The sequence below is a fragment of the Ursus arctos genome, unplaced genomic scaffold, assembly GCF_023065955.2.
Source record: "Ursus arctos isolate Adak ecotype North America unplaced genomic scaffold, UrsArc2.0 scaffold_14, whole genome shotgun sequence".
Taxonomy (NCBI): Eukaryota; Metazoa; Chordata; class Mammalia; order Carnivora; family Ursidae; genus Ursus; species Ursus arctos.
Window position 1 is genome coordinate 66490617 of NW_026622808.1, and position 25582 is coordinate 66516198.

Genomic DNA, 25582 nt, shown 5'->3' on the forward strand with positions numbered 1-25582 from the left:
CTGTGGGTCAACTATATTTCAATAATAAAAAAAAAGAATGGACAGGGATTATTATACCCATTGGGGGTCATCAGATGAATCTGAGGTGGGGGGATACCTCTAAAAAACTCCCTCCAAAGAACTAAAAGGCAGTCTAACCTACCAGTTGAAAGGAATTGTAGCAAAGTGACAATCTGAAATGATGGGTATAAAATCCTGGGAGACAGTGACGGTCACCCAACTATCAGTTATGGTTTCAAGACACTGACTGCGTGCATGTGTGCGTGTGCACACACAAACGCACAGTTTCTAATGTATACGCTAATGGAAGGTTTTTAGACTGACAAACTTGTCATGGAAACTGAATAAATATGCAAAAATAAAGAGCAAAATAAACCCGAGTCCAACCACCTCGTTAATAGCTGAGGTCTTTATTTCAATTTGTATGTACAGTAAAAGTGCTGCTGAGAATATGCAGCAACCAGACAAAACATAAATGTAATTCTCTCTCAACAATTAGCAGCTTAAGATCTATCAACTACAGTGTTAACGTTCACGCGTTCACAAGTGTCATTTCTGTACTTTTCAATTCGTGCAAGTGAGTTTTTATTCTGACACACTTTGATAAAACACACTTACAGTCTAGTAGTCAGTCCTACTGAGGGTATCACCTAGCATACACAACACACAGACAGAAATGTTAACTCTTAGAGCCACATTCAAAATCCCCAGTTTCATTTGGGGGTGGGAACCATAATTTTGCCTGTGTCAATTTGTTGATTATAATATTTGGTTTTGTTTTGGAAGCATATTTCCCAAAGCTGAAAGGTAGCTCCTCACTGGAACTTACTTGGAATTCAGCATTTCATCTGACTGTACCTCAAAGGAATATGAAGTCAGAAACAAAACCAAATGCAGTGAAAAACCACATAAAAATATGCTCATTATTAGGGCATGGCTAGCAAGGAAGGCTTGATCCCAGTGTTTTCCTTGGTATCAGATTTTTACCTCAGTTGGGTGGCAGGGGTACAGGGGAGAAAGAAGACCCCAGTCAAGGAAGTGTAAAATTTAACCTACTTTTGCTTCTTAAGGAGCCAGTGGAGTAGAAAGCCTTCCTTGCTAGGATGCACGGAGTATATACCAAGGAATTGAAATTGGAGCAGACAGAAGTGCCCTTCAATTGAATCATAAAAAAGGTAAAATGTTAGTTATTCTACAACCTGAACAGAGTCACCCAGGCTACCACAGCCAGCCTCAAGCACCAGCACTAACAAGTAATCCAGGAATGCTTCATTTCAAAGGGAATGCACGTAGTCTTTAAAAGAGAAGAAGCATTAAAGCAAGGGGAAATTTCCACTCACAGAACAATTGTTAAACAACCATTAGAGTGAGGTTATAGAAGAGCTTTGAATAGACCAGAATCCAGGAACAGCCACAATGCAAAGAAACACAAAGGCAACAGGTGTGGGCAGCGGGAAGTGGGGGAAGGCATGAAAACAGACTCATGGTTACAAATAGCATTAAATGCAGACAACTGTTGGGCCTGGTGAAGAATCAAGGGACGAGACAGCTAGAAAGCCATTACTGTGACTGACCTAGCCTGAAGCTCCTTCCTAAGACAGTTTGAGAGAGGATGGTGGACAGTTAGCACGGGCCTGTTTGGCTGGGAGCTCAGGGGGCTGTCCAGAGGCGAAAACCTTCCTTTGATAGAAATTGTCCCATGGCAAATGGGAACAATTTCAATCCATTTATCACAGTGACTTCTAGTGCCCACAAAACTTAGTAGCCTCTACACAGTTTAGGGGACTCAAAGGTTCTTCGAAAAACTGGAGGATGGTGGCTTAGAGCCTCTTTTTGATGACTTTGTGGGGCTCTCTTCCCTACTCTGAGTGATCAAGCTAGAGCGGAAGGTTAGGAGAAACTATGCTAGTTTGACAAGGTCATGGTGTCCTTTGGCACTCCTGCCTAAAGTCACTGCAATATTTTTAGGCAAAGTAAACATTTAAAATACATAGGCATGGGAACAATTTGGTTTTGGCCTGAACATGAATTGGTTCCAATTATTTTTTAATAGAAAAATCATCCTTGTGGTCCCTGCTCTGGGTACTAATTTTGAGAGGTCAACAGAGCTAACAGGTTGTACTACAATCATCTGGGGATGGAGTGAAGATTGGGGTACCTGAGTTAAAATATCAAAATGATTATGGAAACAACATGCTGACTCTGAGAAGGCCAGCCTGCCAAAGCCACAGGAAGCTGGAGCTGTCATGTAAACCATCCTCTCAGACAGAGAAGGCAATGCTAATCTAGTTCCAAAAGAATTTCCTGGTATGGGAAGAATAGGCAAAGCGTGCTCTGCTACTCTTTTCAGGACATATTATGTGCCCCTTGCTCATCACTTGGTTGCACAGAACTGAGGCCAAGAGGGAACAGCATTTGTGATTCAATACTATGAATATGAAAAGATTAACCAAGCTTTCTGGACATGCTCTAAAAGCCCAGTTCCATCCTGGTGGAACTGGTCATAGCATGGGGAAGAAGGCTCAGTTGTTTTTTTTCTAAACTGTCTATAAAAGTCCACTGCCCATGGTTATGTTAGTCAGTCTGGATGAATAGGAAGTGGACAACATTTTACACCCCAAACTTGGGTCCTTCTAACCTGACAGATCCTTTTCTGTTCTTTAGGGAGAATCACCTTCAGCTGATTCTCTCAGGCAGACAGAATAAAGCTTTGAAATTAAGGATGCTGGGGCCAAAATGCAGACAGAAGATTCCACATCACTTTGGTTTCAGTAATCAGGGGGTGTTAAAAATAAATTAAGGAAACACAAGGAATTATGTATGACTCTCATAATATAGTCTCAATTTTTCCTAAAGACAACCCCAGCCCAAAGTCACTGGGTGAACATTTTCTTGGGGCAAAAAGATCTCTATCCTATCATGCTGGTTTGTGGAAACAGCCTCCTCCTCTCCCTGCACACCCCTTTCCTCTCAACCAAGCCAAGCCCAGGAAGTGGTGGGGTGGGGGTGGCAGGACACCAAAAAGCAGCAGCAGCCAGAAGAGGAAGTCTAAGCTGCATCTCAAAACAAGGGCATCAGAGGGAAGCATTTATAGCAAGTCTTCCTTTACTCAAACTGTTTCAAGACAAGAGGGAGCAGCACACTTAAATATCCACACATTTCTTCATTTAAAAACATCACTTCTTTATTTCAAAGGAAAAATAAAAGACCCTCCCAACCCTTTCCAAAAAAACCCAATAATAATAATAATAATAACAATAATAAAAAATCCTATTAGAAACCATAAGGAAGCACTGAGAGTTTGAGTATTACATTCTTCAAGTATGCTGTTCGGATTTTTTGTTTTTTTAAGTTGGTGACTATACACATATTTAAAAAAACCTTAAAAGTGCGGCCAAGGGATTTTGCTTAAAATTAAGTATTTAGAGGGCTACTTCAAAATACTGTGGTAGGGCTTTGCAGTGATCCTTTGGGGCATGATGCTCTCACTTTTGTATCCTAGCAAAGGTTAAGGGACCAGGTTCAAAAGTGATCATACTTCCAGGGTTAGCATGAGTGGCCAACTTGGGTGAGAAAGCCAGGGAGAGATCCATGTGTTCTTCCACGGACAAGGACAATCCACCCTGAATCCAAAAATTCAGACATGGAATGTGGTAGGATTTCACAGTAAAGTTAGTCTGGGAGGGGGAGAGGTGGTGAGCCCAGACGAGGCAGGGTGTTAGGTTTAACTGGTTTCCCTAATCAGGTTTTTGCATCTTTTTAGTGGGTTTTAGTGCAGTCCTTCAAGCCACAATTTAGAATGCCCTTCAGTGTGCTCCAGATTGTTGGTTCATATTAAAGGACTGTTTTAAGATTTGCATCCCAAGGAAAATCATGCTACATAAAAATGATCCAAGATTTTTGCCCAAAAAACTTCTTGGATAAAATCTAAAAAATACTATTGCAATTGCGTCTCTTGAAGAAAAAAACATTATTCTAAATGTAAACAGATTCACTCAACTCTTTTGTTGTTGTAGAAAACTTCAGAGTAGGTAAGTTGCTGTCTAATTCTTCGCTGCATGCACTCGCCAGAGGGTAGGGGAGCACTGCCTTCTTGTGCCAGCATCATCTGGGGGAGGAAAAGAACCGTTCCACATAGCTGAAGAGGGCATCCCAGTGCTTCCAGAGAAAGGCAATGAAAACCACAAGGAATAAAGTGCTGAACGTCCTGTTGCGAGTCTTCATGAGAGGAACCACGCAGTTGGCTACCGTGGAGACAAAGACCAAAAGGACCGCCATGACAGCCAGAAGGATGTTGATGAGTTTGCCTAGAAGGTTCCGGGCAGTGGCATTCTCCAGCCCTTCCAGCTGAACCACCTGCTGCTGCTGCTGCTGCAGCTCCATCTTGGAGATGCGGGTCTGGCACGCCTCCAGGGCCTCCTGTGGGCCAGAAGAGGGAATAGTTAAGCCTTCTGTTCACACTACTCTGAATAGCTGACGTGCACTTTGGGCAAGCGAGATGCATCTTGAGCTAGGCCAATGATTTTAAATATGCTAGAGTCTTGAATATGAGAGGCCAAATGTGTAAGTCATTATTCAAGCAATTACTATTCACCTAAACTGCCCTCCACTGCATTCTTCACGGGATGGCTCACAGGAAGTAGTAGCCACACTTAGATTTGGTCTTGAACATTTTAATAACAAGACTTCCAGTATATTTTTCTTCCATTTAAAAATTACTAATTTAAGTTGCACAGGACAAACATACTTGGTCATTTCAGATAGGATACATAGTCTCTCTTGATATTTTCCTTAAATCCAGGTCTTGGTCTTGAAGTAACACTGTCAGTTTGACATGTGTTCATTCTTTCACCTATGTTTAAATGCATACATATTTAAGCCTAGGGAAATGTATGGAATTATTTTTTGACTCTCTATCTTAATATAAATAGTATCATACTATAGGAACTAATTCATTAACTCATTTTTTTTTTCACTCAACAGTGGGTCCTGCCGATCCTTTCCATGTCAATGTGTACAGATTTACCTCATTCTTTTTAATTGCTATGTAGCGTTTTGTAGTATGGATAGATATGTCACAGTTTATTCAGCCAGTTCCCTGTTGGAGAGATTTAGGTTATTTACAACTTTTCCACCATAACACTGACGAGGTGAACATCCTCTGGACATCCTTGTATGCACTATCCGTTGTTTTCCAAGTCAAATAAATCACAGACATCAGTGTGTAGGGCTCTCTGATCTGTCTTCATAAGAAGAGTACACACCCCCCACCACCCCTTTTAAGGTTGATCTTTGTAAAGAGGACACTATGCCCAAACACTAGACCAAACATAAATGATATGCTCCCTTCAAGCCATGAGTTTATATTAAATTTACCCTCAACCTTCAGAGGACAGAACCTATCTCCTTAGCTATGGTTAGGCATCCTCCAAAGTTCAGTAGTGGTGGGAGCCCTGCGTTTTCTGGTCTTGGTTTCAATGCATCCTGGTTTCCTGTGATTTGAGATGAAGGCTAGGCAACTTCAGACTGAAGCAAGCTAACGAATGGGCAGTGAATACTACCCCAGCCCGGAATGATCATGGGAAAAAAACTAAAACATAAACAGAATACCAGAGTCGGGAGAAGATGGCAGCTGGACAAATGATCCAGACATTCCCTTGATTCTTTTAGGCTATGATACAAGATTCCTGGACCACGTCCCTTCCCTAAGACTAGCTTATTTCAAGATGCTTTCATGTGAAACCAGCAACTGTTCCCTTAGAAATACCTCCCAACTGGAATAAGAAAACGTTACATATTCTATTTCCTCATAGCATAAACTAAAGGGCCTTAAACATAACTGCCCATTCTCACAAATGGCCTGGCAATGTGCCTGTAAAAGGTTTGGGTTTGGCACCTAGGACAAATACCTCCTTTGCTATAGAAGAAGACAGACAAGATGGCCCTGAGTCTTGTCAGAGAAGCTCCTGAAGCAGTAACCAACAGATATAATAACGCATGTGGTCTTCTATACACCAAGACCTGTGATCCTCAGAACATTTCCTATGAACCCAAGCAAGCATATCACCCCTACATGGTACAGACTTTCAAGAAATGTACCTCATTTGAAGAGTAGGTATATTACTTACAATTGGTATAACCTTCTCTTGATACTCTTACCTTCCCCATCTTCTTTCCTAAACTTTTCAGTATTATGGTAAAATACACCTAACATTAAATTTTAACCTTCTTAAAGGGTACAATTCAGTGGCATTTAGTAAACTCATAATGTTGTACAACCATCATTACCATCAAATTCTAGAACACTTTCATCACCCCAAAAAGAAATCCCCTATCCCTTACCTATTACTCCCTATTTCCCCTCCCTGAAGCCCCTGGCAACTGCTGATCTACTTTCTGTCTCCATAGACTTGCCTGTTCTGGACATTTCATGTAAATGGAATCACATAATATGTGGCCTTTTGTGACTGGCTTTTTTTTTTTCACTGAGCATAATGTTTTCCAGATTCATCCATGTAATAGCATGTATCAGTATTTTATTCCCTTTTCTTCTTCTCCTTTTTTATTGTGGTAAAAGACACATAATGTAAAACCTACCACCTTAATTAACCATTTTTAAGTGTACAGCTCAGTGGTATTAAATCCATTCATAATGTTCTGTAGCCATCACCACCATCCAACTCCATAGCTCTTTTCATCTTGTGAAACTGAAACTCTGTAGTCATTAAACAAGAACCCCTCATTCCCTTCAACCCCCAGCCCCTGCCAACCACCATTCTACTTTCTGTTAGTCTTTTGCTTTTACAAACCCGATCCTTCATGCTAACCTGGATGTCCCGGGCCCGTTCATAGGACTGATATGCAATTTTCTCTTCCATGCTGGCCAATTCCTGCTTCAAGTTTAAGATTTCATTCTGATGGAGTTCCGTTAGGTCATTTAGTTGTTCTTCTAATCGTTCACATCTAAGAAGGGGGGGGAAGTTAGAATTTTATGCATTCTATATTTTTCCTGGTATTATTCACATCTAATCCCCAAAACCCATTCTGCAAAGGAAGAAAACAAAAGCACAAAGAAATTAAGTCGGTGGCCTGGGATAACAGGGCATGCTAGTGGGGACAGCTCTTAGTCCCTGGAATGGACAGCTCGTCACAAGGCCATATCATAGCAGCAACACGGTTTTTCGACAACCTTCTCAACACAGTATTTGCAGCAATGCCAGCAGCCCTGGTTAGCTTGGAGCATACTCATAATAAATAAGGCAGTTCTTACTCTGTTCTGAGCAGCAAAGGGGAGAGGCAACAACTAGAATATAATTAAGCAGGTCTCATCACAAGATAAACAGCACATATATGGAAACTGACCTTCTAGCAGTAGCTTATCCTGATACTGGACAGGTCACTCACCTGGATGTTCATGGTTCAGAGCCCATCATCCCTACGGCCAAGCACAGAGTCTAGGACATCTCAGTCAACAAATATTTACTGAGAGCCTGCTGTGTACCAGGTATGTTCAAAGTACTGGGAATACTGTGTGGTAAACAACACAGAATGCCTGCCCTCAGTAGTTTACAGACTAAGGTGTATGTGTGTTGGAGGGGAGGAGCAGAAGAACCAAGACAATTGCAGGTATGGGTAAGTAAAACGAAGAAGATCAACAGGGGTATATATATGACAGAGTGCCTGGTGGCTGGTTAAGCTGGAATAGTCAGAGAACTCTTCCCTGTTCAGTGCTCTCCAACAATGACAGATGAAACCTGAATGATGATATGAATGAACCTATGAAGATATGGGGGGAGGAGTATCTTAAAGCAGAAGGAATAGCAAATATAAAGTTCTCAAGATGAGAACTAGCTTGGCAGGTTTGAGGGACACAAGGTAGGCCAGTATGGCTATAGCTGAGAAAAAAACAGGAAGACTAGAGGGAAGAACTAAAGTTCCTTGGGAGAAAGTCATTTAATTCATCTGATATCTCTAGCACTTAGGGCTACCTATGAGAAGGTTATCTACATAAAGGCAGAACCTGGCTGGGCACCTAAGGACCAGTAGGACTGAAACAGGTTTAACGGACAAGATCAGAGATGTTAGGCAGAAAAAGAACATGGGTAAAGGACAGGACGTAGAAATGCACAGGATAACTGGAATGATGGATCTATGTTGGAGAGAAAAGGGAAATCTGGCCTTAAAAAAGGGTAGGTATGGGAGGTGGGATTCTGGAAGAGATAATAAATGGGCCCAAAGCAGATTGCTGATGGAGGGAGGGTGACATGATGAACACAGCATTTTAGGAATATGGGTTATGTAGAGGAGAAGAGGATAGACTGGGGTAGGTTGTGTGTGGGAATTCCAGGAACCAAACAAAGAGCAAAGTAGGTAGGATAGTTGAAACCTACACATTAAAATAGACTGGAAAAGGAACAATAAACACATCTCTAGCTTGTGGTAAATAAAATGTAAGCCTGTCAGACAGGGAGCTCAGCCCAACAGGAGAATATACTACTACTGAACACTAGTGGGGCAAACACACATCCAACGCTAGCACAGAAGCCTCAGGGGACTTTGTATTAAAAAAATAAAAATGACATTTAAAACTACCCTACCTTCCCTTGTTTTTAACCCCATATATAGTACACAAACTTTTAAGGAATACGCAGAAGTTTTCTGTTTAGGGTAATTCTTATACTGCAACATCACTGATATTCTCCCTTCCAATAATTATATAATAAATAATTATGTCTTAAACTCCATTCTCTCTCTTTGAAACAAGGATTTTTATTTAAAAGGCACAGTCTGACCCTTTTCACTCTATTACTGAATCCTACTGAGTTCTCCTTTATCCTTGATAGGTACCTGTATTGCTTTCTTTCACACTGAAATCCTGTTACTGAAGTGACGGAACAGATCAGAAAGTGTTTCCAACCTTTACCTGTAACTTGGGCCGATATTCTCTGTGACTGTCTTTTCACTTCATCTGTTGCCCAGGGCATGTGCTCAGAAACAGGCATCGCCTCTCCTGATTTTCTGTCAAATTTTAAGTCTACCAATTGCCATAAGAATATGTTGATATAATACTGCTTTTTCAGGCTCATCCTATTTTATTTAGCTCACTATCCTGTGGTGTTTCTAATGTTTGATGATTTCATCATTCTCTCTCCTTACCAGAGATGAGACTTCATAAAAGGCGTGTTTCAAAGTATCAGTCCCTTGAGATTTAAGGGAAGGGCTGGGCCTAGCAGCAAATAACCCTTCTAAGCTAAGGACTGATGTTGGGTGGCGGGGAGGGGAGCATGGCAGTGGTGACAATCAGTCTGCTGATGAGAACAGACCCATGTGACATCTTTGGCATGTGTTCCATAATTATATAGTCTTTCAGGAATGCTGGAGAATCTTATTTGATATTAAACATGGCTCACACATACCATTAGAACAGAACAAAAAGTAATAGCAGCTGCTGCCATTTATTTAGTGCCTACTATATATCCAAATTCATTTTTTAAAAGATTTATTTATTTATTTGGTGGGGGGAGAGGCAGAGAGAAACTCAAGCAAGGTCTGTGCTGAGTAAGGAGCCTGATGTGGGCTTGATTCCAGGACCCTGAAATCATGACCTGAGCCAAAACAAAGAGTCAGCTGACTGTGCCACTCAGGCACCCCTATCCAAATTCATTTCTAAAACTCCAGGAAGATAGTAGGTATTATCTTCACGTTACAGATAAGGAAACTGAAGCTCAGAGAGGTAAAGTTACTTGTCTAAGGGCACACAGAAATTAAGTAGGGAGCAAAGATTTGAATCCATGTTTGTTTAACTTTAAACCCAAGTTCTTAACCTCTACACCGTGATGCCACTTTGAAACTACTCAAGAAGCCCAGATGAGTTAAACTCCCTTTTATAAGTAAGAAATCTGAGTCAGGTCTATAGCTGATCCAAATTACATAGCCACACTGGGAGGTGGACCGAGCTACAGTGACACGACTGTTTGGAGCTTGATGTCAAGGTGGAGTCAATGGGAGAAGGAATGTAATAACTCTACATACACAGAATCAAAAAGAGGATAATAACAAGTGTTGGGGAGGATGTGGAGAAATGTGAACTCTCATACAGCTGGTGGGAATGTAAATGGTGCATCAGCTTTGGAAAACAGTTTAGCAGTTCCTCAAAAAGTTAAATATAGAATCACTGTATGACCCAGAAATTCCACTCCAGGTATACACTGAAGAGAAATGAAAACTTATTTCCACACAAAAAGGTGTACACAAACATTCACAACAATATTATTCGTTAAGGGCCAAAAAGTGGAAACAACTAAATATCCATCAACTGATGAATGGATAAATAGAATGTGGTACAACCATACAATGGAATATTATTTGGAAATAAAAAGAAATGAAATAATGACACATGCTACAGTATGGATGAGCCCTGACAACATTATTCTAAATGAAAGATGCCAGTCAGAAAGGACCACAAACTGCATGATGCCATGTATATGAAATGTCCAAAATAGGCAAATCTATAGACACAAAGATTAATGGCTGCCAGGGTCTGGGTGGAAAGGGAAGATTGGAAGGTGATGAAGATGTCCTAAAACTGATTATGGTGATGGCTGCATATATCTGTGAATACACTAAAAAATCACTGATTTGTATATTTTGTTGTTGTTGTTAAGACTCTGAGAGAGAGAGAGAGAGAGAGAGAGCGCATGAGCGGGGGGAGAGGGGCAGAGGGAGAGAGAGAAGCAGACTCCCCACTTAGCATGGAGCCCCACAAGGGGCTGGATCCCAGAATCCTGGGATCATGACCCAAGTCGAAGGCAGACACCCAACCAACTGAGCCACCCAGGCGCCCCTGATTTGTATACTTTGAATGGGTGAATTCTATGGTATATGAATTATATCTCAATGAAGCTGTTAAAAAAGATTATGGATGTCTGCAATTTACTTTGAAATGCATTTAAAAAACGAGAGGAAGGAGGCGCCTGGGTGGCTCAGTTGGTTAAGCGACTGACTTGATTTCGGCTCAGGTCATGGTCTCAGGGTCCCGAGATTGAGCCCAAATTGGGCTCTGCGTTCAGTCAGAGGTCTGCTTGAGATTCTCTCTCTCCCTCTGCCTTTTCCCCCATTCTCTCTCTAATAAATAAATAAATACATTTTCAAAAAAATGAGAGGAAGGATGGATAGATGGAAAGACGTGATAAAACAATATAGTAGAATGTAGAATCTAAAAGGTGGGTGGTATGAGTGCTCACTGTACAACTGTTTTCAACTTTGCAACATATCTGAGGTTTGTTAATAAACATTGGGGGGGGGAATGATTATAGCCAGGAAAACTGGGTCTGCCTCTCATAAGCTATTAGTTAGGTTACCTTGCTTCTCTGAGCAAGTTCCTTCATCTATAAAATGAGGGTAATAATCTTAATCTTTTATACTCATGTAAACACAGAAGCATTGGTAAAAAATGTCATTTTTTCTCCTTTCCATCTTCACAATTTACCAAAACATAATGGCCTTTTGGGGGGGGGGTGTTATTTATTTGTCAGAGAGAGAGAGAGAGGAAAAGAGAGCACAAGCAGGGGGAATTGTAGGCAGAGGGAGAAGCAGGCTCCCCACTGAGCAAAGAACCCGACCCAGGACCCTGGGATCATGACCTGAGCAGAAGGCAGACACCCAACAGACTGAGCCATCCAGGCATCCCACATAATGGCCTTTTTGAAAATGTTTCTACTTATTAAGAAGGCATCGATTGAAAACATGCTCCGTGAAAGGAATTCATGGGCAATCTGAAAACCTTTGTAGCCACCCAAATATTTCCTGTGGTGACTGATTCATGGCCTTAATCTCATTTTAGGCTCATCATAGTCCACATCACTGTGCTAACTATACAATAAATCCAAATATCTCACACTTGATTTTACGTGTCTCGAAGATTATCACTATCATCTACCTCTCTACCCCTCTAGAGTTGTTAAAATCAGTATGTTGTGAAGAGAAATGCACCACAAAAATTTAAAGTATTGTTTGAAAGATAATAATAGGTTCTCTTAGAAGAAGAACTCTTAAACTCTGGAGGTTAGAAAAGATCTTAGAAATCTAGTTACATCTCTTTCAAATGAGGAATTATTTCTATGACATCCCTGACAAGCAACCTCTCCTTGAATAGCTCCAGAGGCAGCGTTTCATTTTTCTTAAGGCAATGTTTTTCATTATCAGAGAAGTTCTTTTTAAAACTGAACTAAAACCTAGCTACTTGTAATTCTCACCCCACAGTCTTTGGAGCCACAAAAACAAGCTACTCCCTTGTCTTCGTTACCTCTGATACCTGCATTCAGCAACAGGAAGTAGCCCCCCGTGTACTTCTACAGAACAAATCCCTAGTAAAGTCTTAACTGCACTTGCATCTGGCAGTATCATTTTGAACTCAGTCGGCTGACCGTGGTTTCTTTCAGCGTACTATCTCTGCACGTATTTGTAAAGATAAGCCTGTTTTCTATTGTCTTCATCCTGGGTGAAGACACAGAGGCCAAGAGAGGGCAAAGCCAAGCCAGAGCTCGCAGTTGCTGCTAGAGAATATCCCAGCCCCAAGCCTGGGCTAGGGTGACATATACTTTGGTGTGCATTATAAAAGCTTGGGTGAGAAGACCTTCCTGCTCCACCCCTCCCCCAAACTATGGGCAGCAGGAAGTCCATTCTGGGGCATGAAGGTTTAAGTTAGCCTATTTTGTCATTTTGTCTGTGTTTAGGAGTCTCATAGCTACACAACTGTTGAAAAGCAAAACTGCGTTCACATTTGTGTTTTATTTATCCTAAAGTTTCTGTGAATACCCACTGATTGAAAAGGACAAGAATAAAGTGAACAGAAAGTTGCCAAGTGACAAGTGCCAGGCAGATTAGGCTACAAAATATGTTTCTTCCCCCAAAGTTTTAACACTTTTTTTTTTTTTTAAAGATTTTAAGTATAATCTCTATACCCAACGTGGGGCTCAAACTTAACCCTGAGATCAAGAGCCGCATGCTCTACCAACTGAGCCAGCCAGGCGCCCCAACACTCTTTAATATTCCTTTTAAATGTAATCCTTGAACCCCATGTTCTTTTCTAAAATTTTAGATCCAAATTGATGTAAGACGTTTAGATTTTTTAGTATATATAATCTAAAGTCCCTACTTAATTAGAACACGCTTTACTGACTTCCTTCACCCAGTCTGAGTTTTTTCCCCCTTCTTGAAATATATCCTTTAGTATTTATTTCAGCAACGGTTTCCATGAGTGATAATTTTTGTCTACATATGTCTGAAAGTGTCTTAATTTCACTTTTTCTTGAACAATAAATTAGGTGGACATGGCATTCTAAGGTCACAGTTATTCTTCCCTAGCAGTTTGAAGGTATTACTGCATTGTCTTCTGACAGTATAATCTCTCATTTGTTTGGTCCATTTCACATTGAGTTTCTTTCATCAACTGGATTTCCTTGTGCCATCTGCAACTTTTGTTTGAGAGTATTTTATGGAGTTCCCTCCTGCACGTATCTTTCATGTTCCTTTTTGGGCTTTTTCATGGCTTTGGGTTGTGATAAAATATGTTTTGGATACTTTCACTTACAAATACCTAAGATGATCTATAAATAACACCTTAGGCTGCCCCTCAGATTTTTATCTGTTTGTGAAGAGGGAAATTTTAAAATTATATAACACTATATATAAATATGTAATACTGTATATGAATTATAGAGTACTTGAAAAGTCCTCAGCACTTGTTCCCAACACTCTTGAACCTTATTATAAGCCAATGTTTATCATACAATGGTCACTAACATGCCAAAGTTCTGGGAAGCCATTTTCAGACTGGATTTGGTTCACCTCATATTTTATCTAAAGGCTGTCCATCTTCACTCCTTCCACTCTGCACCTTCTTTGTACTTATGGTTTTATGCAGTTTTTCTTTAAAAGATTTTTTTATTTGAGAGCATGCGCACATAGGAACAGGGAAGCAGGGAGGGGCAGAGGGAGAAGCAGACTCCCTAAACAACCCCGCACTGTGGCGCGGCTGCTGCTGCTGCTGCGGGGCTCAATCCTAGGATCCTGAGATCATGACCTGAGCCAAAGGCAGAGAGATAGCTTAACGCCTTAGCCACCCAGGCGCCTCAGTTTTTATGCAATCTGTACCAGCTGATGATCTGCTCAGCCTGGGTTTTCGATTCAAACCCTGGTTCTGCAAACCACCAATGTGGGTGACCCTGTGAAGAGGCAATCTACCTACTCCAAAAGGCAACTGTGAAGATTGAACAGGAGTAGACGTCAAATGCCCTGCACAAAAATGAGCTCAGTGGGACAGATCTATCACAAGTATACATTTGGTTTCATTTTTGTCTTTTATGATCTTCCCAGGTCCCTCCAACAATCCCTAGTGAGGAAGTTCAAAAGGACTGCTTGTTGACTTCAAGTACTCTGTGGCTCCAACGTTCAAGGCTTCCTACATCTGCTTCCCCCCCTCTCTAATCCTCCACTTCTTCATCTATCTCCACATCCTCAATTTTACATTTTCTAAAATTTTCACTGTTCCAGTATACGGAGTTTCTCCTGACATCTCACAAATGGATTTTCTGGGTACACGTTCTGTCCTTCTCAAGAAGGACAAGAAAGGCATAAGCCTCTTTTCTTACTTCCTCATCAGGAGGGCCAGCACAAACATACAAATGGTTCCTGCTCTTTCTCTGACTCAAGTTTGCCAGATAACTAAGTCCATTCACTGGCCTGTTCCAAGCTGTCCTTTACACTGATGAAACTGTCCTACCTACCTTCCTTTCATGGTATGTGTTTTGTATGTGTGAGAGGGAAAGTATCTCAAGTAAATTTCATCTGATCCTTGCAAATCTCTAGAAAGAGCTGAGTAGAAACTGTTAATCCTCCCCATGCTCCTGTGGAAAATAAAGTCCTTCGGAGATTGAACAATTTACTCATGGTTATATGAGAAATTAATAGAAAGATTTCCTCAAGCTGCGAGTCTTCCCGAATGAGAAAATATACTATTGTTCCCAGACACAGCACTTTATTAACAGCTAGTTAAATAGCGAAATAGCATTTGGGTAAGTAGAATGAGCTCCATTTCCCCACAGATGAAAACAGACCAACAGGTTAGGAGACTTGCCAAGGTGACATAAAGCTGCAGAACTCAAGGGTGAAGCAAGACCCACAGTGGGTCCAGTTGAAACAGCCCCATTAATTCACCAACTAGTAACTACTACCATTTGCTTTCCTCTTCAAGTCGTTAAGAATTACCTGGAGAATGAGGACTTTCTGAAAGAACAGAAAAGTCACAGCTGTTATTGTGTAGCTGAAATACACTTACACATTTTTTTTAAGTAGGCTCTACACCCAACGTGGGGCTCGAACTCATGACCCTGAGATCAAGAGTTGCATGCTCTACCAGTTGAGCCAGCCAGGCACCCCTACACTTACACAGTTGTGTTTGGGTTACCATAGTGAGCACCTCCAATCTGCAGGAAACATCAGGGAGGAAACCAAGAACACCATAAACTTTGAGGCTTTTGTAAAATGTGATGAACAAAGAGGTTGGCAAGATGCCCTTGGTGTCTTGGAATGTAGGTCTTCTGGGTTGCTTCGGCACCCTGAAAGAACTTTACTGGGCCTGTCATTACTAAAACACTTTCACTGATTCGTTCACCCGGGTCATGGAAGTTTGTTCCTTAGCTCTTTTCACAACCTCACAACCCACAATTTGAAAGCACAAACCTGATCAAGCTTAGCAATTTCCAATCAAACATTTTTCAGTGCCACCAGTCATTTTTATGTGGCTTACATAACCTACATGTGAAATTATGGTCTGAAATCAGGCTAACACAAAGAGCCCAGTAAAGATGATGTGATGTCATTTTGGGTGGAGGAGTACATGTGGGGGAGGAATTTAGGGTTTGATCTATATCTAGTTAATCACTGTAAACATCAAAGTATCAAAACACTAACACCAATAATAACAAAAGCAATAACCACCCACCCCCACATGCCAAGCCTTTTTACGTGTGGCATCTGCCTCTGATTCATGAAGACATTTCTACATTAATCCTTACCTCCTTTGTCCCTGGGACATACTTCAATTTCTAATTAAGAAATGGGAGGCTGAGGAGGATGCAGTAACTTCCCCTTATTAGGTTAGTGAGGTATACTGAGAATCCGAACCACTGGTTCATGCTTCCTGCTTCTAGATTTGTTTTACTATTGTCTTTTTTAAAACTTACTGTTTCTATACCACTAATCATATGCAAAATGTAAACAACAAAAAAAGGAAGAAAATACCCATTACTCCAATTCCCACTGACTTCCTACTACTCCCATTATTAATATTATAATCTCTTTTGCTTTACTTGCTAGTGTTTACTTCTTACCTAAATCCTAAAATAGGGAAGTCATACACCTGGGGAATTCAAAGAAAGAACAGCCCTGTCCTCTCATTAAATACTGGTATCAAATCAAGTGGGGGGGGAAAGGAAGGGAAACTGTACAGCTTTCCACGTGTGATTTTTAAAATCAAGAACTCTAAGGGATTTTAACATCTTGATATGATGCTAATTAGAGCTCTCTGGACATGAGGTGGGGGGGTAAAGTGGGGGGGGGACAATCCTTGGTCTTACAAGTATATGATTTTGACTGGCATGTGCTTTCCATGAGACTCCAGCTGGAACACAAAGTAGTATGAGATTAATAATCTCATTTTGAGACTTTTTACTCAAAAGTCCTTCCCAAATCATTACAACTCAAAGAAAACTTAGACACTTGAATACGGTTTGAGTTTAACTATTAGTCAACAGAAAGCCTTAAGACTGTGAGATCTTTTTTTAAATGTAGGTTATGTCATATTTTGGCAGGTGAAATCCATCCCCCATCCCAAAGCAAAATCTGCTCTATTTACAAAATATAAAAAGACATCTAGATTTTGCTGTAGGTAAACAATTAATAAATAATAAGTAAATCAATAAAGTGTTTCAGCCATTGGAGGTCAACACAGTAATCATCTTCTTAGATCAAAGATAAGCCAGGTCTCTTTTGGGTCAAATTCCAGATGAGTGAGAAACTGGATGAGTGTCAGGCTGGGAATGTTTCACCTAGTGCATCACTCTTTGGGTGTGGCTCAGAAGTTTGGAGCCATCTCTGAGCGTGGGGGTGGAGGTGTGTGCTTCCCAAATTGGGCAATAGGTCACTAGGACAGGATGGCTGAAGAATCTTGTAGAGTAGGTATTGAGAGAAACAGGAAGAACCAGATCCCAGGGCTAACACCAACGGGGACCTGAGGTAGCTTCTGCCAGGGTCTGACCAGAACAGAGAGACATAGCTAGGGTAGCAGTATGACATGTGGTGGGAACTTGAATACATCCCTGGCTGAACTGGGGAAAATGGATGTTCCCTCCTTACCTTTTGTTCCTTCATTTGTGTTGAAGCCTGAAAAGAGGCTAGGAAACACTGAACTAGCCTTTAGTTGGAAAGGAAAAAGCACAGAACCAGTCCCCAAAACTTTCAGGGTAGGCAGTGCATTATCTTAAAGACAAGAAACAGCAGATGCCTACAGCATATAGGGAATAAATAAAAGCTGAGGGGAGGGGAGCTTTCTAGGCAATCTGGAAACTTGGTAATGACAGCTTTCTAACATCCTGGCACACCACAGACCACACTAGGTGCTTCACATACATTGTTTCCTTTAAAAATCTCAATAACCCTGTAGAGTAGATATCATTACTTTGTTTTTATTGAGGAAACTGAGGCTCAGAGGAATTATATATGGTCACACAAAAGAACTGGTAAGTGAACGCAGGCTTGTCTAATCTCAATTAATTACTGAAGTAAATAATTTTTCTCTCCCTCTCTTCTTCTCTCCTTCCTTTCCATTCTTCCTCCATCACCTCTTCATTGGCTATGTTGAGAAGAGCACATTTGTGAATCTCTTTTATGGAAGGTCTTACTCTTCCTAAGAACATATCTCAATTGGGCTTTTTTTCTCTATAGAACCTAATATGATCCAATATAATCAAGTTTCTATTTCAAACTTATTGTCCAAACCTAGTCTACATACACTCTGGAGACTCTCAGATCAATTTATAATTGACACAGGTCTAGCACTTGGAATAAAGGAGCCAAAATAGCTGTATCTGATCACGTATTTCTTATGTCTAGTGATGGTAAAATAAAATTATATTTAACTGGTCATTTGTTTATTTAAAACTCCAGTGGCCTGTGCTTAATTGGGTTAGCTAGCTACTGATGGTTGTACTGCATGTGATGACTGCTCCAGTGACTGTCTTCTTCTGTATTTTTGCTTTTATGACTAAGGGCGATTTTAAAATATCCCTGGGCTTAATATAAACAGTCTCAGAAGTCGATTTCCAAAGGACAGTAATCCCCTCAAAATAGAAGCTTTTAAAATGGCATTACCGCTCCTCAAGAGGAGGAGGGTTTTTAGCCTGCCTACATGACACTGCCACATACGGGCTGAGTAGGATTCCTACCCAGATCCCCGAAGGGAGAAACTACAAAAGGAACCTGTAAAATTGTCAATGAATGTTTTCCTAGTTCCCTCCTATTTTCAATGCACTTTGCCACAGCTCAACGTTTTCCTCTGGTAGCTCAATAATAAATTATACTCACCATGGGAACAGGACTAGTCTTCCAGTTTTTAGCAGATTAAATATATGTTAAACCATTTTACTGTGTGACCTGGCAAAAGTCACTCCATCTTTCTGGGCCTCAGTGTACTCATGTGTAAAACTGAACTAGATATCTAAGATTGAACTAGATATCTAAGGGCCCTTCTACATCTGAAGTACTACATGAACCCAGGTTCTACTAACAAACCTGTGATAATACTTTAATGGGATATACAGACTATCTGCACAGGAAGAATCTGAAGTCAGCACAATCCCATCATTAGAAAAAATGTCTAAACTTTGCATCCTTTCCAAAAATACATGCTCTTATTCATATCTGAGAGCCCAATGCACAGCTCAAAGACTAAACACCTAGTTACTGATCAAAGGTTGAGGTGGAGTTCAGATCCAAGCTCTGTTACAGCGGCTTCCAGGGCTGAATGCATGTGGGTGCTGAAGACATACTCAGCCATGGAACAGTTATCTGGGTGAAGAGAGAGACTGTACTCCACAGGCTTCTGAATGTTTCTAATTATTTCAGAGTTAAGTAGATGGTCTTGGGTAAGAATCTTAACTTGGCCTTACTCATGGGTAGAGAGCAACAGGAAGCACATTAAGTGAGTGACAATACTGAAAAGGGACTCTGCAAAGGGGGAAATAAGGATGGAAGTGAAAGTTTCCTTAGTAGGTTTCCCCTATTACCTACACTGCTGTAGAAAACTTTCCAGAGCTTGTGCAGTCCAGATTTTTTTTTCATTCACAGAATTTTATAAAATATGTTAGGAACAGTGACTCAGCTTTTAGTGAAACACACACTTTGACCTGGAAAAGGCCCAACACCGGATGCAGTCAATGCTTCCTACAGCTAGACTATAGGCTAGTGTTTCAATCATACAGATTTCAGCTAGACTATAGTCTTTCAATCATAACAGGTTTCAGGGTTGAGCTTAGGGAAAAAAAAACCTGTCCTGAAATGGAAAAACAAAACAAAACAAAAAACAAACAAAAAACAAAACAAACACTGGCTTTGGATTCACATAAAACTGGGTTTTATTCCTGGCTTTACCATGTACTAAGTAACCTTTTGGCAAAGTGTAAAAACCCCACTGGGCCTCCATTTCCTCGTCTGTAGAATGAGGGTAATACAATCCACCTGAAGGCCTAATGTGAGGATTACAAAGTATATGTAAAGCATATAGCATTGTGCACACCACAGGAGTTCAGTAAATCCTGAGTGGTAGTGTCTTCCTCCACCTCCTTTAAATAACAGGCAGCAACCCTGTACACAGCCTCCCTCCTGTCAACTCACATATTAGTAAAATAAACTAAAGCACAGAAAATAAACAGAAATGTATCTAGGGCGGCCATGAAAGCTTTAACTGGTTCTTGGTCAAAGCAGAATCCCTTAAGTCCATCCCTAGCTAGCTACTTCCTTCCTAGACAAAAAGCCAAACCTACAACAAAGCTCAAGTAGAAATTAATAAAGAGAGGCTGTTGCAGGCAGCTCAGTAACAGTGTGGAGATATGGAAAGGAGAAAAAACAAATTTTATAAAAAGCAGACAAAAGAGCTTTAAAAAGCAAGCTGTCTCAGACTGTTTACTGCAGAGGCATATAACCATACCACTCTCACTGACCTGACAGTATCACTGAGCTAGAACACCACTGTTCGATACGATTTCCAATCAAGTTAGGTTCAGTGTATTATTCTTTTAAAAGAAGGTAGAGAAATTCTATAAAAATGCTTAAAATGTGAAAAGTTTTGATGCTCAAGAATAAGCTTCACTGTGTGGGAAAATTTCACTTACATGAAATGGTTCAAAGATCAACAAAATTAAGTATATTTACTGATTAAAAACATGTTAATTAGGAGAAATTTCTAATTGCTCTATACATGGAAATACTGGTGCAACAAAATACCTGAGTCAAACAGTTGTGACATTTCTGCTGCCTTTCTTGGGTGGATAAAGGGCTTTCTTCAGGATTCCGTTTTAAGGAAAGACCATTCTAAAGTTCAAGTGATATGACAAAAGTCAGATAATACATTATACTATGTCTTCCCTGGCTCTCCAAGTTTTACCTCTGTTTTGAAAATTCTTAAGTTTTCTTTATTCTCTTTATTCCATAAAACTAATCATTTACCCACTACAGAGAACCCAAAATGAAATGAAAGAAATGCACTTCTCATTACCTCCTAAGTGGTTTGGACTTGATTCTTATAATGAGGTGATAATGACCAGCGAAAAGTTCTGTCCTGTCCCTGAATTATTTTAAATTGGTACAAAAGTGGGCCTTGGGAGACCTGTTTTTCCTCTCTGATTTTCTCATACTGGCCTACATCTGACTTGAAGACATAACAAGCTGTATATGAATTTTAAGCTCTGAAAGAATTTAAAAACTGGAATGTTTTACCATCCATTCAAAATAAAGGGTTTGTCAAAGCAGGCAGTTGTGTTTTTTTGTTTGTGTTTTTTTTTTTTTTTTTTTTTTGAGCATCTGACTGTGGGAGGCCCGGGTCTCCATGTTCAAAGGGGTCTACTTTCACAGCAGCAGTAGCAGCTGCTACCTGACATCAATTGAGCACTCACAGGACCAGGCACTGAGCTATGTGCTTTACATAAATTATTCCATTTACATGTCATAATAACCTTATGAAGGACTGTTATTATTCCTATGTTATAGATGAGGAAACCAAGACTTCGAGAGGTTTAGAAACTTGCACAGTTTTCAAGGTTAGCAAGTGGCAGAATTTGCTACCTGGGCGTTAGGTTTAACACTGTACAAAAGATCAGATGTTTTATTTTTAGAGTCCATTTGAATATTTGTTAGATTGCTTATGACTAGATATTGTCTTTTTAAGTATATGAGAGAATATACAAAACACTGAAATAATAAATAGCAATATATTTACTTTTAGAACTTCATTTCTCTCTCCTACACTCACCTTTCTTTTCTTCTCCCTTAAAGTCTTAAGTTAGAATTGAAGGACAGAAGAATGAAGAGGCAGGGCAGTAATAGAAAATATTACTAATATTTTCACCATCTGAAAACAGCGTGCTGCTGTAACTTCTCTCAGAGCTAATGGATACACATAAACAATTTATTTCAAGTCCTGAGATTATCTCATAAAAGCAAACTTTAAAAAAAAATCAGTTTTTGTTTTGTTTTGTTTTGTTTTAAAGAGATGAAACAGACCTTAAGAGATCATCTGTTTAACCCTTGATATTACAGAAGTAGTGAGGATTCCCTCGAGTTAGTATTTGGGATAAGACTAAAACCTAGATCTTTCAAGGCCTGCCCTGATCTGTGGCTTCTGTAAAACTGGCCCTTACTCTTTATCAATAAGGTGTCTGTCTCTAGCTGACAGAATTTAGATCTGAATGAGTAGTCTGTGGGTGATATTATTTCTCTCTGCATGGGATAGAAACAAGGGGGAAACACAGGTTTTTAGAGAACTAATAAGAGTGGTCTAATCTGAACATAGAGTATATGAAACAGAAGAAAGACCAGCTTCTCTACCTTTAGCACAGATTATGACTCAAAGCAGTTAGCCCTTTGAGAATTCTCTAATGACTGTAGAAACATTTCATGTTTAAGTCCATGCCCATTCAAACATTTGCCAATTCATAACAAAGGTAACAGATGTGCTTATCTGGATATATTTTCAGTCTAATCTCTACACCAATTGCCCACATAAGTGTGTTTAAACAGTGTTCATTACATTTTAGCCAGGCCATATCTTTGATTTTTCTTAGATTTCTTAAGAGTTCAGAGGGTTATAGATCTTTCGAATTCAGTGTAGCATAGTTATAGGTTGCAATGATTTGTGGTACTCCTAAACTGGAATGGAAGACTGGAGAGCTACAGTAATCGTTATCCCCTGACCCCAATGCTTCATTGGTGTATGATCTCAGGAGTCATTTAACTTTGCTGTGCCTCTATTTTGCTCTCTATGATAGAACTATGCGGATGTCATATGACATATCTAAAGTGCTCTGGACGCTATAAAAAAAAAAAAGATACTCTACACAGATCTTTTGATTTCCCCATCTCCCCATATCCAAAGGGAAGGAAACTGCAAAAAGAAAGAATTTAGAATTTTAATTCCATATAACTTACCTATATCGTTCCTCCTGTAAGGCCTGCATTATTAACGAATAGTCTCTCTGATAATGTTCCTTGAGGGTCTCAAAGGATTCCTCTAGTCTGGCCTGTGTTTCCCGGATCTCCTGGATCTCATGTAGTAGTGCATCAAATCCTGAGCTCTGCATGTCCAGGGTGTTTGTTTTGGAGCTGGATGCTCCTACAGCAATGCCCCCAGTGGTGCTGTTGGCTCCCACTGAGCCTGAAGTGGCACTAGAACAATCTTCCTCACTACCATATTTTGGGCTTGATTGAAAGTTTGAAATCACCCCCAAAGCCTTCCCCCCATCATCCACTTGCCCTTCCTCTAAAGAGTCCTTCAGGTTAGGGATATTGTCTGCACTACCAAATTTATTCCGAATTAGTGAGGCAATCTCTCTGGGTTTTGAGACTACAGCCCCTGCTGCTGAATGGGTCGCCTGGGAGAAGCTAGAAAGTCCACCTTTGACACTGTCCACCACACCTTCACTGAAGCCAGTCACCTTTGCTCCCACATCCTTCAGGCCCTGGTGCATGTCCCTGAAGACATCCTTTGGCTGCCGGGGAATCCCATTCTGCTCCACCTCTCGGAGCTTCCTGTGGTAGTGCTCAAGCTTCTTCTGTAGCTGGAGGATGGTTTGGGCAGACTTCTGGTTCTTCTTCTCAAAGACCTGCTTGATGCGAGCAGCCTGCTGCTTGTCTGCACTGTTGGCAAGCTTCAAGTACTCAGCAACATTGTCGTCCCGGGCTGTTTGTGCAATCTTGATCTGTTCTGTGAGCTTCAGGATTTTCTGCTGCAGGTGAGCAATAGCAGCCTTTGTGCGCTGAGGGTCTGGTGTTCCATCCACAGAGTCTGTGTGGATGCTGCCATCAGTACTGGAGGCCACTGCACTGGAAGTCTGGGCGAGGCTGCTTACTTCCAACCGCTCGATCTAGTGTAAAAATAAGAAGTGGATGTTAGAAGGTGCCCAAGAGGACTACCTCTTCAGAATCAATAGACCAAATGTATTGAAAACTAACCTACTCTCAGATCTCGGCACAGATAGTTGACCTAATTCCTCCTGTCCTGTACAAGCCCTTTTGGATACTGTCCTTATATAAGTATACTTTGCCTTACACAAAACAGACATATGAAAAAAGATTTGCACAAGATGTAAACTGGGGGTATTCTTCCTTTGTTAGAGAATTTATTACAGTATTTCTTTAAATAACAAAGCTCCCCTAGTTGTTTATATATTTTTTAAAGATTTTATTTTATCTATCTGAGAGAGAAAGAGAGAGCAAATGAGCACAAGCAGGGGAAGGGCAGAGGGAGAGGGAGAAGTAGACTCCCCGCTGAGCAGGAGCCCCATGCGGGGCTCAATCCCAGGACCCTGGGATCATGACCTGAGCTGAAGGCAGATGCTTAAATCGACTGAGCCCCCAAGTGCCCCCACTAGTGGGTTTAAAGCATGATTTTCATTCACAAACATTCTTCACACATACTTTCATGAAACAAGGTATATCTGCATTTCAATTTAATTATATGAAAATCATTTTAGTATTCAGACATCACTATAATTCCAATCCATGCTCATCCAAAATGCTGGTGAGAATAGGTATTTTACTGGTTAGATATAAAAATCAAATTTTTATCACAGTGTCTTTTTACCCAAAGTATGTCAAGGGTAATGGGATTATTCTATTTCTAATAGGGACACTCAACTGGTAGTTGGAGACAGGTGAAGGTAAGAATGAGAAGGTACTGCTCCAAGTGTCAAGGATGAATGTGGTATACTCTTAATTTCCCAGATCACATGTAACTGTGATATACTTGGGCAAGAAAAGTGAATACCAAGGGAGAGAGACAGTAGGATGTAAGAAATTAAGTCAACAACTAAGTTCAGGCCTTTTGGAGCTCAACTTTTGTGAGTTCTATCCAGTAAAAGGTTTTTTATTAGACAAGGGACTCCAAAACCCACACAATGACTATCCTTCATATGGGTGAGCAACCATTCAAAGGAGATGAAGAAAAAGACAAGCTGCTCAGATTCAAAAACTGAAACTATCCTCTTTCAACGCCATTAGCCAAAGCTGGGGAGAGGTCAGGTTTCCCTAACTCAGGAGAGAAAAAAACCCTCCAGTGTGTCTTGTCATGAACTGGAGTAGGGCTCATGCAAAAAGTCTGTAGAAACAGACTTAAATAATAACAGAACAGAACAGAACTGAGCAGTAACAGAAATAAATAATAGAAGAACCATCTCGGAGAGTCTGTGTAGCTCAGTTGATTAAGCGCCTGCCTTTGGCTCAGGTCATGATTCCAAGGTCCTGGGATTGAGCCCTACATTGGGCTCCCTACTCAGCAGGGACTCTGCTTCCTCTCCCTCTGGCCCTGCTCTGCTATCTCTCTCATTCACTTTCTCTTAAATAAATAAATAAATAAATAAATAAATAAATAAATAAAATCTTAAAAAAAAAAAAAAAAGAACCATCTCAGGGTAATAAAAACGCCCAGTATGAGTGTCAAATATACAAATTTACCATCTTGGAGATTAAGATCATGCCCCTTAATTTACTTGGTCCTCATCCCTAAATCTGTAACCAGCAGCAATCTGATAGAAAGAACCGTATATAGCTTACCCTCACATTTTAAAAATGTGAATTACATTTTTGTGATAATATACCAAATCTGAAATATTCGTGAAATACTGATAACTTGTCCGTCTTTTTTTCATCTTGGTTGTATCTCCTCAGTTTCCCATCTGAGCAGGAATTATGGTGATCTCTAACTCCAAAAATACTAGTTCCTTAGTGGAAAGTTCATTACTGGAATTAATATAGT

At 40.4% G+C, this 25582-nt stretch overlaps 1 protein-coding gene across 10 annotated transcripts in view; it reads right to left on the bottom strand.

The window, feature by feature from the left end:
- Window positions 1–394: 394 nt before the first annotated feature.
- Window positions 395–25582, bottom strand: part of TMCC1 (transmembrane and coiled-coil domain family 1) — a 232902-nt gene continuing 207714 nt past the window's right edge. For 6 of the 10 annotated variants that reach the window (XM_026501416.4, XM_048227227.2, XM_048227229.2 and 3 more), the window contains 3 exons: window positions 22759–23693; window positions 6828–6963; window positions 395–4419 (listed from right to left, as the gene is read on the bottom strand). In XM_026501416.4, the coding sequence (XP_026357201.1) occupies window positions 4105–4419; window positions 6828–6963; window positions 22759–23693 (1386 nt within the window). In that variant the 3' untranslated portion in view covers window positions 395–4104. Of the gene's footprint in view, window positions 4420–6827; window positions 6964–15267; window positions 15286–22758; window positions 23694–25582 lie in introns of all 10 variants that reach the window. The other 4 variants (XM_044385085.3, XM_044385084.3, XM_057311956.1 and 1 more) reach the window with 1 other exon arrangement.